The sequence below is a fragment of the Ictalurus punctatus genome, chromosome 27 (genome assembly GCF_001660625.3).
Source record: "Ictalurus punctatus breed USDA103 chromosome 27, Coco_2.0, whole genome shotgun sequence".
Classification (NCBI taxonomy): Eukaryota; Metazoa; Chordata; class Actinopteri; order Siluriformes; family Ictaluridae; genus Ictalurus; species Ictalurus punctatus.
The window spans coordinates 7391113-7404241 of NC_030442.2; the positions used below are offsets into that span (position 1 = coordinate 7391113).

Below are 13129 nucleotides of genomic sequence, written 5' to 3' on the forward strand. Positions count from 1 at the left end.
GTCGAGAGAGAAAGAGAGAGAGAGAAGGACCGAGGGGTTCAGCAGGGTTTAGTCATCCTCAACCAGAAAACGGTCTAACAACCATATTGCTGTCCAGGACGGTCCTTTCTTGGTGACCAGGGGCACAGAGTAACTACTGGGGTCTAAAGGTCTTCGAAGAGAATGGCAGACAAGTTGCTGGTGGGAGTGTGTGTGCTGGTGGCATCTTTGGGTCAGGTAAGAATAAATAAATAAATATATATATATATATATATATATATATATATATATATATATATATATATATATATATATATATATATTCCTTCTTACATAAGTGTTGAGGTTAATCAGGGTCTAGTACTCGGCTCTGACCAGCTTAGTCATGATGCATTATATCATAAGCTATAAGTTTAAAATGCCTTTATGAAGTTCAACTTCACTTTAAACATTGAATCTTTTTATATTTTTTTATGAACAATTTTATTTGTTACTTTGAAATGTTATTGAATTCAGTTAAAGTAACTCTATAAGCCAAACAATAATGCTATCGGAGCGGACTCATTTGGAATAGATATAGTGATGTAGAGTTTAGAAGGTGCTTTTAGCCCCAGGCCACAGCTGCTGAACTCATCTATACCTACACATTATGCCTCATGTCAGAGTAATGGATTATTAACTTCCTTTGTTTTGAGTTCAGCAACCTGACGTCAGCCATTAGCTGTCTAGCAGTCTCAAACTGTTGAGGTGCTTGATCCAAATATGCAACACTGCTGATTAAAAGGATGATGACAGCTAATCAGTAATAGCAATAGCAGATTTCATGATTTGTGTTCTGTTCTAACAATATAGTTTACGGGCCTTCCAACTTGTCAGCATTGCCATTGGGAGAAAATGAATACATGAGGGGAAAAAAACAATAATTATCATGTGAAGAGAAACACATGAACATCAGTTACAATCAAGTTATTGGCATTGTTTGTATTTGCAGTGGAACTCAGAAGTAATGAAAGTCTTGATCCTTAGAGGCCTCCATCTTTTCTTGGATAAACAAGACAGAAACAAACAGCATATTGTGATGATTAGGCCTTTTAATGGGACAAAAATGGACACTCCAACAAATGTGTGTGTTTGTGTTTAAAGATGGCCTTCATTTTTCAGTTATTTCATAGATTGATTCCAGTACAGCAAAACGATATTATTTTCCAGTTATTCATCATAGGTATGGTAATAAGTAAATGTATTGTCACCGTTTGAGTCTATTTACGTGTCATCTGTGAGTTAGGCATGGATGAGTCTATTTGAAATATATGATTGGTCCTGTGGCAAAAATACATCAAAGCATTCCAGCACTGGGCATGCCATTACATGATACCCTTAAACCTTCCACATCCTTGACCAGTTACTCAGCATTTTACTTTATCAGGGTTTTTTTTTTTCACTGATTGTAATTTATTTTTGGTTTGGTTTAAAAATGTTTTATTCTTTCAAGATTGGCCATCCTTCAGCATGCTTTATTTTGATCATGAAGACTCTGGTTGCAATTATCAGTCAACTATAACACCTGGGAGTGCTTACATCCCCTCTTCAGATGTCAGAAGTTTAGACATGGCTATTGCATATTCACAAAGCACCAATCTCAGAACAAGGCACCATTTCCATGGGAATATTACAGAGTAAAAGGTGCACTGAGTGGGCTTTCGTGTCTGTCCAGTGAATGCTCTTTGAGAGCCGGTGAAGACAAATGGCAGCTGTTCCCAGATGCGTTTATTTGATGCCGGTTGTCCTGCACAGTAATCCCAACTGCGGAAAGAGAAAGCCAGCACCCAGAGACCGTGAAATCATGGACAAATCGGTCTATAATGCAGCCAGTGTTGAGCTCATGCTCATTGGAAACAATCACTCCAGACAGCTGGAGGGTTTCGATTTACGGGCAAATCTCTTTTCTCACAGTCCCTCCCCAGTCTCACCGCAGAAGTTCAGATACCAATGAATAGTGAATATGTCTCTGTTCTGGAGACATCTTAGAAAGCTGAACTGTGACCTACATATAACATGTTTTTCACCAGCTGTGTTGCTTCTCAGGTAAAGGGAAAGAAATCAGAGTGCCAATAATGTATCAGTTAAATATGCACAAGAGTGTAAGAAACGCCTTGTTAGTGGAATCTTCCCAAAGCATTTACTGAAATTCCATAGTGCAGCAACTGTTACTGTTTTCCCATTAAAATTTTTGAACAGGACACTCCTCATAATGGATGGCAATGATAAAGATCAGGCATCTGCTGTAGTGAAACATGAAACATTTTCCTCTAAAAATAGGAGTGCTGCGGTGACAAAAGCACAAATGGTGGATTGGTTTGAAAGAGAGGGAGAAACACTGGGAATAAAGGCAACCTCGTACAGATGGAAGTGCTGACTGGGTCTTGGGTTCCAATGGGACTCACACACAGGCGCATAACTCATCAGGACAACTGCTAGATAGAGCGGCACTCAAAGGTTGTGCAAGTCTTCTTATTAATGTGTATAATAGAAATGCCCTATCATGTTTTATTCTCAATAAGAATCCAGGAAATAACTTCAGTGTACATCAAAAGATAAAGATAGAGGATGTTACCAGGAGAATACCACTAGTCGGTCCCCCATGGTCTCTTCTGACACTCTTCTGAGTCTTTTGTACATAGTCATGCTCATGCAAACAACAAATAACTGATATTCCACTGATTAATAAATTCCTTTTACCTTAGAGCAAAAATAAATAAATAACTATATATGTAGGTCACAGTTCAGCTTCCTGGGATGCCTCCAGAACCGAAACATAGTCAGTATTCATTGGAATCTGAAATATCATCTGCGGTGATACCAGAGAGTGACTGAGGAAAGAGATCTGCTGTTAAATGAGGGGCATGCTGCTATAGGAAGATAGCAGTTTGCCAAGAATTATATCTCTTTATTAGTTAAAGAACGACACATCATACTTTTTATCCATTTATAATTGCATTTAATGTTGTCAAACATGTGTAAAACAAGTTAATTCTTGTTATCACTTTTGTTACAGCAGCTATAAACAGTCATTCCCACACTTTTGCTTGAAGTTAATAAGACAAAGTTATACAGCCTGTTACTGAGAAACTGCCACGCTCAGCATCCTATGTCTCTAGACCTTCCTGTGGTGTAAAAGAAATGGAAAGGAACAGCTCTACCTCTGACTATTACAACGCACTGACACTGGAGACTCCTTCCATAAATGTGAAATAAATGTCTCCTTACAGAAAGCCTCATTGCATCAATGACTATATATTTATCTTAGTGGAATAACAACATATTGTAAATCCATTTATTATTAGACTTACTAGATTACATGCAGCCTCCACCATACAAGTCCCTATGAATGAGTTATTACTATAGAAAGTCTCTCCCTGAGTTACATCCATTTGCCCCAAAAATGCAGTATATCATGTCCTATTAGTTTCGTTTAAATTCAAGCAGCCTCCTCCCAGCTGGTATGGGCCAACTGACAGTGATAAAAGTGGCTCCTTTGGAATGCCTGACTCTTGTAACGGTAGGGGTAAAAGGGGTTAAATGTAAGACAAGGTGCATGGGGTAAACATGTGATGAGTGGTAGGTTATGTGTTTTGGGGGTTATTGATAGCATTGCTTATGAACCATGAAAAAAATAAAAAATGCTCTAACACACCTGATTCAACTTATTAGCTAGTTACCATGAGGAAGTATGTCATGCCTAGGATTGGAAATAAATCAACTAAAGTGAGGTTTCTCCTCGCCCTAGTGCCCATTCGAGTGCCAGTAACTGTGTCTGGGATCTAAGCCAGCGACTCTTAAAGCAGACCCCTGTGCTGTGTGATAAGCTTTCATTCACTGTATCCTGTATCAGAAAGAAGGCGTCTGCGAGACCGGTAGGCTGGCACATATTCACACAGAGGATGAGGCAGGATTTATCTTCACTGTGGGAGCATCTGCATGCCAAAAGTCATGTCAGTCAGAGTGCTTCCATATCCTTCTATTTCCTCCATGAGAAGGACATCAGAATGTTTGTTAAATCAAAATCAGGTTAAGTGCAAGCTAAACCACTGCTCAAGATGGTTGAATCTGTCATATTTACAGTCTAGAGGTCAGACTGTTTATTTCAGGAGCAGATTCTGAGTGAGTGTTTCCTCATCAGTGAATCTTTTATTATCTGCAGCTGCTATATATATATATATATATATATATATATATATATATATATATATATATATATATATATATATATGGTTAGTGCTCCAGATATTCGCAAGCTGGAAAACACTGGGACAACAGGGTTGCTGGAGAAAAATTAGGTGTTTTTTACTAACACAATACGTATCAACATATGAATTGCAGTGACCAAATGCGTTTCCGTTAAATATTTTAATTTAATGATGACAAAGAATGACAAAAACATGTACAATGAATGCATAAAGTAATGATTTTTATTTATTTATTTTTTTTGGCTTTTTGGCTGTTTTGGCTATTTTTTTTTATATATATATTTGGACAAGCAAACATGTTTGAATCATCTTTGAAACAGTGTCTATTAATAAAGTTGATATACTGGAACAAAACGACAAGGGAAAATGTTTTTTCAATCATTTTTCAACAGAAATATCAATAGATGTGAGATTCTTCTGTGGAAAAAGTAAGTACACCCTTAGCCTCAGAAGCTAGTATTGCCCCTTTAGTAGTAATAACTTCTTGTGGGTGTTTTTCATGATTGTCCATCACACTTGCTGGAATTTTTGACCACTCTTCCATTCAATATTCTTTCAGTTGCAAGATGTTTGAGGTTTTCTTGCATGTGTTGCCCATTTCAAATCCTCCCACAAGATTTCAATGGGATTCAAATCTGGGCTTTGACTAAGAATTCCATAACCCTCCATTTCTTCTTTTTGAGCCGTTCCTTGGTGGATTTGCTATTGTGCTTAGGATCATTATCCTGTTGAAAGGTCCACTTTTGGTTCAACTTCAACTTTCTGACAGATGGCCTCACATTATTTTCAATCTCTCTTTGATATGATGTAGAATTCATAGTCGAATCAATGAATGCGAGCTGTCCAGTCCCTGTGGAAGCGAAGCAACCCCAAACCATAACATTTCCTTCACCGTCCTTCACAGTTGGTATGAGGTGCTTCTCCTGAAAAGCTGTCTTTGTTCTGCACCAAACATGTCTGCAGTTACTGTGGCCAAACAGCTCTATTGTTAATATGTCTGTCCAAAAGGCCTGGGCTTTACCTAAATGCTCACGGACAAACTGTAGTCTTGCTTTAATGTTCTTTATAGACAGAAAAATCTTTTTCCTGGCATGCCTCCCATGCAGGTCAAATTTGTGCAATGTCTTTCTGACTGTAGAAGCATACAGTTTGACACCAACAGTTGTGAGACTTACTAGCAGATCCTGTGATGAAATTTTGGGGTTCTTGGAGACTTCTTTTTGCATCAGACGTTCTGCTCTTGGACTGAATTTGCTGGGACGGCCAGTCCTGGACAACTTGGCAGTCGTTTGAAATCTGCACCACTTGTTGCCTTACACCACACACCTCAATAACAGGGAACACCAGAAACTAGACCAAAACCAGTGCTTTTCACACTGTGAATCATCAGATCCTCCTGTAAACTCTCGCCAGCCTAGGCATCACTGAAATGTCTCTGTGCTGGGTGGAATCCTATCTCTTAGACAGATACTTCAAGGTATTGTGGAGGAGAGGTATTTCTGATGCTCACAACTGGGGTTCCTCAGGGGTCAGATCTGGGTCCAATGCTCTTTTCTCTCTACACTACATCTCTGGGGCAGGTGATTGAGTCTCATGGTTTCTCATATCATTGCTATGCTGATGACACACAGCTCTACTTGTCCTTCCAGCCTGACGATCCATATGTCTCTGCACGTATCTCTGCTTGCCTGTCGGACATCTCAGTCTGGATGAGAGAACACCACCTTAAGCTCAACCTGGCAAAATCTGAGCTTCTCGTCATCCCAGCCTGTCCCTCAATCAACCACAACCTCAATGTACAGTTCGGCTCAACCACACTCAAGCCAACCAGGACGGCCAGGAACCTTGGGATGATTCTTGATGAGAACTTGACCTTTACAGACCACATCTCAACAACTGCATGGTCCTGTAGGTTCATTCTGTACGACATCAAGAAAATCAGACCATATCTCACTAGTACAGACTCTTGTTATCTCAAAACTGGACTACTGCAATGCACTACACTCGGGCCTCCCAACCAGCTCCATCAAACCCCTTCAGATGATTCAGAATGCAGCAGCACACCTCGGCTTCAACCAGCCCAAGAGAAACCATGTCACACCCCTCTTCATCTCCCTCCACTGGCTTCCTGTAGCCGCCCGCATCAAATTCAAGGCCTTGATGCTCACGTACAAGACCTTGTCTGGAACAGCACCCCCCTACCTCAACTCTCTCCTGAAGGCTTATGTTCCCTCACGCAATCTGCGATCAATCAATGACTGATGCTGAGTAGTGCCTACTCAGCGTGGCTCACGGTCCCTTTGAAGAACCTTCGAACTAACTGTTCCTCAGAGGTGGACTGAACTTCCAACCTCAATTCAGACCACAGAATCTGTCACCATCTTCAAGAAACAGCTAAAGACCCACCTCTTTTCCACACTTTGGTGGATGTGTACATGGAAGATCGAGGCCAGGGAAAATCGCTGCTCAAACTTTGGGCTGGAACTCCACTGGAGTTCCAAAAAAAAGAACAGTGTGCCTTATATTTGTCTCTGCATTTGTATTTTTTTTTTATTTTTTAAATATATTGTCTGCTCATTCCAAGTAGTCCAATCTTTACTATATACACTATATATCCTCTTCACGCTCTTTGTCCTGATGTTGTCCAGTTTGCATTTAAGCATTATGTAATGGTTCATTACTGACTTTCTGTGTTACTTTGACGTTATTCAGGGTTGGCATGCTAACCTAGATTCCTGGGATAATGGGCATGTGTTTCAGCTCCAGTGTATGGTGGTTGACTTATTGGCTAATTTGACTTACTTATTACTTAAGGTACCAAGCTGGATTGGCTCAAGTAGTATGCTACTATCAGAGTATTTTGGCATTGTACCATTGTATCTCACTTGTCTTAAAAAACCAACAGAAACATAACAGAAGCTAGAGGTATGTTGTAAATGTAAATCCAACAGTGTGAAAACATCACTTCACTGAATGATGATAGCAAAACAGGGTATCACTGTTGGGAGAATGGTGTTCTGACTACCCAGGGTCCCTAGGTGGACTGGACCCTTAACTGGCCTGGACTAAAAAGAGGGGATTTTGCATGGGCTGAATTTTTTGCACAGGCCCCAGAAATTTGTGAGACATATTACAAAATAGAAAAGACAGCGTAGCTAGCTTGCCAACACTGATTCTGACAGGCTTAATTGAGGGAGGGATTATTTTGGTGATCAGGACAGGTGATGGAATTCTTTGCAACCATCCAAATGTCAGTGTATTTCATTCCGAAGGAAAATTGCCACATAAAAATATAGTTTTGGAAAACATTTCATCTAGTACAGAGACTAAGAGAGAAATAATATCCTCCCCCTCAACCTTACCTACAACTGTTCAAACACTGCTGCCGGTCATAGGGTCACATTACAGGCAGCAAGGAATCCTGAGTCACAGGCAATAAAATCTTAAGGAAAGTGAGCAAGTGTGGCCTGTCACTTAGCCTAAAGGGCATGGTTAATTGATAAAACTGCAAAGTAACAGAACCCTCTACTGCTAAAGACATCAGCAGACCTCCATTGTGTACCACCTAGGTAGTCACTAGTGCCTGGTCTAGTGCTCAAATGAATTGCTTTATATATATATATATATATATATATATATATATATATATATATATATATATATATATATATATATATATATATACACAGTGAGGGAAAAAAGTATTTGATCCCCTGCTGATTTTGTACGTTTGCCCACTGACAAAGAAATGATCATTCTATAATTTTAATGGTAGTTGTATTTGAACAGTGAGAGACAGAATAACAACAAAAAAATCCAGAAAAACGCATGTCAAAAATGTTATAAATTGATTTGCATTTTAATGAGGGAAATAAGTATTTGACCCCTCTGCAAAACATGACTTAGTACTTGGTTTAAAAACCCTTGTTGGCAATCACAGAGGTCAGACGTTTCTTGTAGTTGGCCACCAGGTTTGCACACATCTCAGGAGGGATTTTGTCCCACTCCTCTTTGCAGATCTTCTCCAAATCATTAAGGTTTCGAGGCTGACGTTTGGCAACTCGAACCGTCAGCTCTCTCCACAGATTTTCTATGGGATTTAGGTCTGGAGACTGGCTAGGCCACTCCAGGACCTTAATGTGCTTCTTCTTGAGCCACTCCTTTGTTGCCTCGGCCGTGTGTTTTGGGTCATTGTCATGCTGGAATATCCATCCACGACCCATTTTCAATGCCCTGTCTGAGGGAAGGAGGTTTTCACCCAAGATTTGACAGTACATGGCCCCGTCCATCGTCCCTTTGATGCGGTGAAGTTGTCCTGTCCCCTTAGCAGAAAAAAAACCCCAGAGCATAATGTTTCCACCTCCATGTTTGACGGTGAGGATGGTGTTCCAGGGGTCATAGGCAGCATTCATCCTCCTCCAAACACGGCGAGTGGAGTTGATGCCAAAGAGCTCCATTTTGGTCTCATCTGACCTCAACACTTTCACCCAGTTGTCCTCTGAATCATTCAGATGTTCATTGGCAAACTTCAGACGGGCATGTATATGTGCTTTCTTGAACAGCGGACCTTGCGCGCTCTGCAGGATTTCAGTCCTTCACGGCGTAGTGTGTTACCAATTGTTTTCTTGGTGACTATGGTCCCAGCTGCCTTGAGATCATTGACAAGATCCTCCCGTGTAGTTCTGGGCTGATTCCTCACTGTTCTCATGATCAATGCAACTCCACGAGGTGAGATCTTGCATGGAGCCCCAGGCCGAGGGAGATTGACAGTTCTTTTGTGCTTCTTCCATTTGCGAATAATCGCACCAACTGTTGTCCCCTTCTCACCAAGCTGCTTGGCAATGGTCTTGTAGCCCATTCCACACTTGTGTAGGTCTACAGTCTTGTCCCTGACATCCTTGGAGAGCTCTTTGGTCTTGGCCATGGTGGAGAGTTTGGAATCTGATTGATTGATTGCTTCTGTGGACAGGTGTCTTTTATACAGGTAACAAACTGATATTAGGAGCACTCCCTTTAAGAGTGTGCTCCTAATCTCAGCTCATTACCTGTATAAAAGACACCTGGGAGCCAGAAATCTTTCTGATTGAGAGGGGGTCAAATACTTTTTTCCCTCATTAAAATTTTTGACATGCGTTTTTCTGGATTTGTTTGTTGTTATTCTGTCTCTCACTGTTCAAATACAACTACCATTAAAATTATAGACTGATCATTTCTTTGTCAGTGGGCAAACGTACAAAATCAGCAGGGGATCAAATACTTTTTTCCCTCACTGTATATATATATATATAATTAGAAAAAAAAATTATGGCTGAACCTTGCTGGAGATTTAGAGCAAGCACATGAGGCACTGAAGTAAGGTTCATGGATTTGATTTGGTAATTGATCAGATGAAATGTTTTTGTGTTTGTTGGAAATGTTTCTGATAATTGCATGTGGAGCCACTCAGAAGCTGAGCTGATTTGGGTTTTCCCAAATGATAGACTAGATGTACAAGAGCACAAAGGAATGCAGAATGGGCTAAGATTAGTGTGCCTTAACTCAGCCTGTGAGTGTTTAGCATGACTGCCATTCTGTAGCGGCTACTCTCAGGCATGCCATAGTGCCAGAAGTTCCCTCTAATGCCACTAGCTTCAAATATATCAGTCAACCATTACAGTCACAGCTGTTATACAGTCACTGGTACTCGACAAAATTCTCCATGATGGTTTCAAATAATGGCAGCCAATATTAATGATGTTTCTTTGAGGTGGCAGAGCAGTGCTGGGCCCTAGATTCGACCCTGAGTTCGGGTTACTGTCTGTGTGGAGTATCACGTACTCTAACCATGTTCACATGGGTTTCTCTGGTTTCCTCCCACTTTTGAAAAACAATGCTAGTAGGTCAATTTGCAACTTTAAATTGTTCCTAGAGGTGAATGAGTGTGCGAGTGCTGTGTGATGCACTACAGTGGACTGGCATCCCATTCATAGGATAGGCTCTGAAGTTAAACAAATCAATGGGGGGAAAAATGTGGCTTTGACTTTGACATTTAATGGATTGCAGTTCATTTTTACTTTTTCATAAAAGCAAAATTATTTCCTTTTTTTAAAGGAAATAATTTAAAGTTTGATTCACACATTTTTATTACCATGACAAAGAAGTGAACAGATTACACAATAACAAAATTTTGTTGAAAAACATGAAGCCAGACTCTCATTTCTCTAATTTATTCCTAGTTTACATGTTTGCTCCTATTCTCAGTGTTGAGTTTCATCTATGCCTCCTACACTCCACTCTTGGGTCTTTGACCTTCAAGTGAAATACAGAGGTCAGCAACAACTTCTGACCTTCTGACATCTTTCCATTTTCGACAGTCATGCCAGAAAATCCAATCAATTAATCAAAAGCAAAGTATTTATTTGAAAAATGGACATGCAATCTTTTGTAGTTGTTTTAAGTTCCCAAAATAATATTATATACAGTATATGACTGCACTTTCTTATGCTTTATTACAGTTTAATCACTAGCAGTGACAACTAAACAACAGTAAATAAGTAGAATTTTAAGGAGGTCTTTGTATTTAAAGACCTGTTTAAAGACTCATAGAAACATTGCTTATATTAACTGAGTGCTTATATTAATTAAGTATACGTTGCAAGACCTCAGGCTTTTCCGGTTAGATCTAGATTGTTTCCATTAGAGAATGACGCAGGACACACACAAAAAATCTCAACTTACTTATGACTTTATTATTTTGTTTTTTGTATTTTTAGCTCAGGGATTACACTCTCTGACTGCTCGGTCAAGACTTTTCCAAGCAGGTGAAGACAGCCTGTAGTGTCAGGGAATATGTTTGTGGGCGAGTGTGTGGGTTACTGTCAGTGCTGCAGATTCAGAGTTTGACCTGTGACCTCAGTTAGGTGAAGTGTAGAGTACAGAATAATTTGTGTATCAGTGTGGTAGGCTGTGCATGGGGAAATCGAACTCATTCCTCTAGGAGACAGCTGTGCCAACTGCACCGTGCGTGCGTGTGTGTGTGTGTGTGTGTGTGTGTGTGTGTGTGTGTGTGTGTTTGGCTGTAAGGAAATCCATGTGACTGCTGAGATTTGAGTGTCTATGACAAGTGGTGTGCATGTGGCATGTGTGTATTAGTGTGCAGAGAGAGGAACAGAAGGATAGAGTAAGAGCATTCAGATGCTGGATTCCACATTAGCTATGCTTCAGAATGGGGCTCAGCATACTGTTTCTCCTTTCACTTTCAGCATTAAAGGGGCTTCAGATGAAAATTAGTCAACAGCCCTCATATTTCTGTCACATTACCACAGTCTCACTGTGGTGCGAATTCTTACAACAAGTGTTTGAATAAATGGCGGCAAAATATGAAGAAGTTTTAATCTTCGTGTGTTAGTGTGGATAAAAATATCTGTATCTGTATACGTTCGGTATAAATGATGTTTCCAGACTTTGGTCAGTCCATAAAAATGCCATTTACATGCACTGCAGGTTATGAGCAGCCCCCAGTCGTGGAGAGATAACTTGAACCCAGATGTGCTGTATCCCTGGAGAACGAAGACTGCAGGTCTGGGCCGCGTAAAGAGAGACTGGATTATTCCACCAATCCGTGTGTCTGAGAACAGCAAGCAGGTCCCTGAGTACTTAGTCCAGGTAATTAACATAGAAGGAGAGGAAATCAAAACCAAGAAGAAAACTAATACACATACGATATTATAAATGTCATTTGTATCTTAGCATGAGGTAAAACCAGTTGATATTAACTTTATTCGTATAATATTTGTTTTGTATATTTTTTCTTTGTATAATGTTTGATTTGTATAATAGTTATTTCATGCTGTTGCAAACTTTAGGGGAGTAAGAAATGTAATGGTAATACTTCAGTATTTGAGTAAGAAATGTAATGGTAATACTTCAGAACTTGAATAAGAAATGTAATGGTAGTACTTCAGTACTTCAGTAAGAAATGTAATGGTAGTACTTCAGTACTTGATTAAGAAATGTAATGGTAATACTTCAGTATTAGAATAAGAAATATAATGGTAATACCTCAGTAATTGAATAAGAAATGTAATGGAGGTACTTCAGTATTTGAGTAAGAAATGTAATGGAGGTACTTCAGTATTTGAGTAAGAAATGTAATGGTTATACTTCAGTACATGAATAAGAAATGTAATGGTAATACTTCAGTACTTCAGTAAGAAATGTACTGGTAATACTTCAGTACTTCAGTACTTGAATAAAAAATATAATGGTAATACTTCAGTGCTTCAGTACAGAATGTAATGGTAAGACTTCAGAACTTCAGTAAGGAATGTAATGGCAATACTTCAGTATGGAATGGAATATAAATACTTCAGTAGTTTAGTAAGAAATGTAATGGTAATACTTCAACACTTCAATAAGAAATATAATGGGAATACATCAGTACTTCAGTACTTGAATAAGAAATATAATGGTAATACTTCAGTACTTGAATAAGAAATATAATGGTAATACTTCAGTACTTCAGTACTTGAATAAAAAATATAATGGTAATACTTCAGTACTTCACTACAGAATGTAATGGTAAGACTACAGTACTTCAGTAAAGAATGTAATGGCAATACTTCAGTATGGAATGGAATATAAATACTTCAGTAGTTTAGTAAGAAATGTAATGGTAATATATATTGCAAAATAGTACACAAATATCCCAGAAAAACAGGACAATTTAGACAAAAGTCCTTTATCAGCCATTCAAGCAAAGCACTTCTAAAGCTGTAGGACAAAAAAACAAGTTAATATTCAACATGGATCATCACATATTAGTTGTCTGTGTTTCTCTGGAAATCGTATACTATGGTGCAGTTTCTACTACCTCCACCTTTATTACTGGATCACACTGGATTTATTCCCTGGATTTTATTTTG

General features: G+C 39.2%; 1 protein-coding gene across 1 annotated transcript in view; it reads left to right on the forward strand.

The window, feature by feature from the left end:
• The window catches only part of cdh15 (cadherin 15, type 1, M-cadherin (myotubule)), a 26157-nt gene continuing 13028 nt past the window's right edge, over positions 1-13129 (forward strand). The window contains exons 1-2 of the mRNA XM_017459299.3: positions 1-216; positions 11709-11870. Coding sequence (XP_017314788.1) covers positions 163-216; positions 11709-11870 — 216 coding nt within the window. The 5' untranslated portion in view covers positions 1-162. The remainder of the gene's footprint in view (positions 217-11708; positions 11871-13129) is intronic.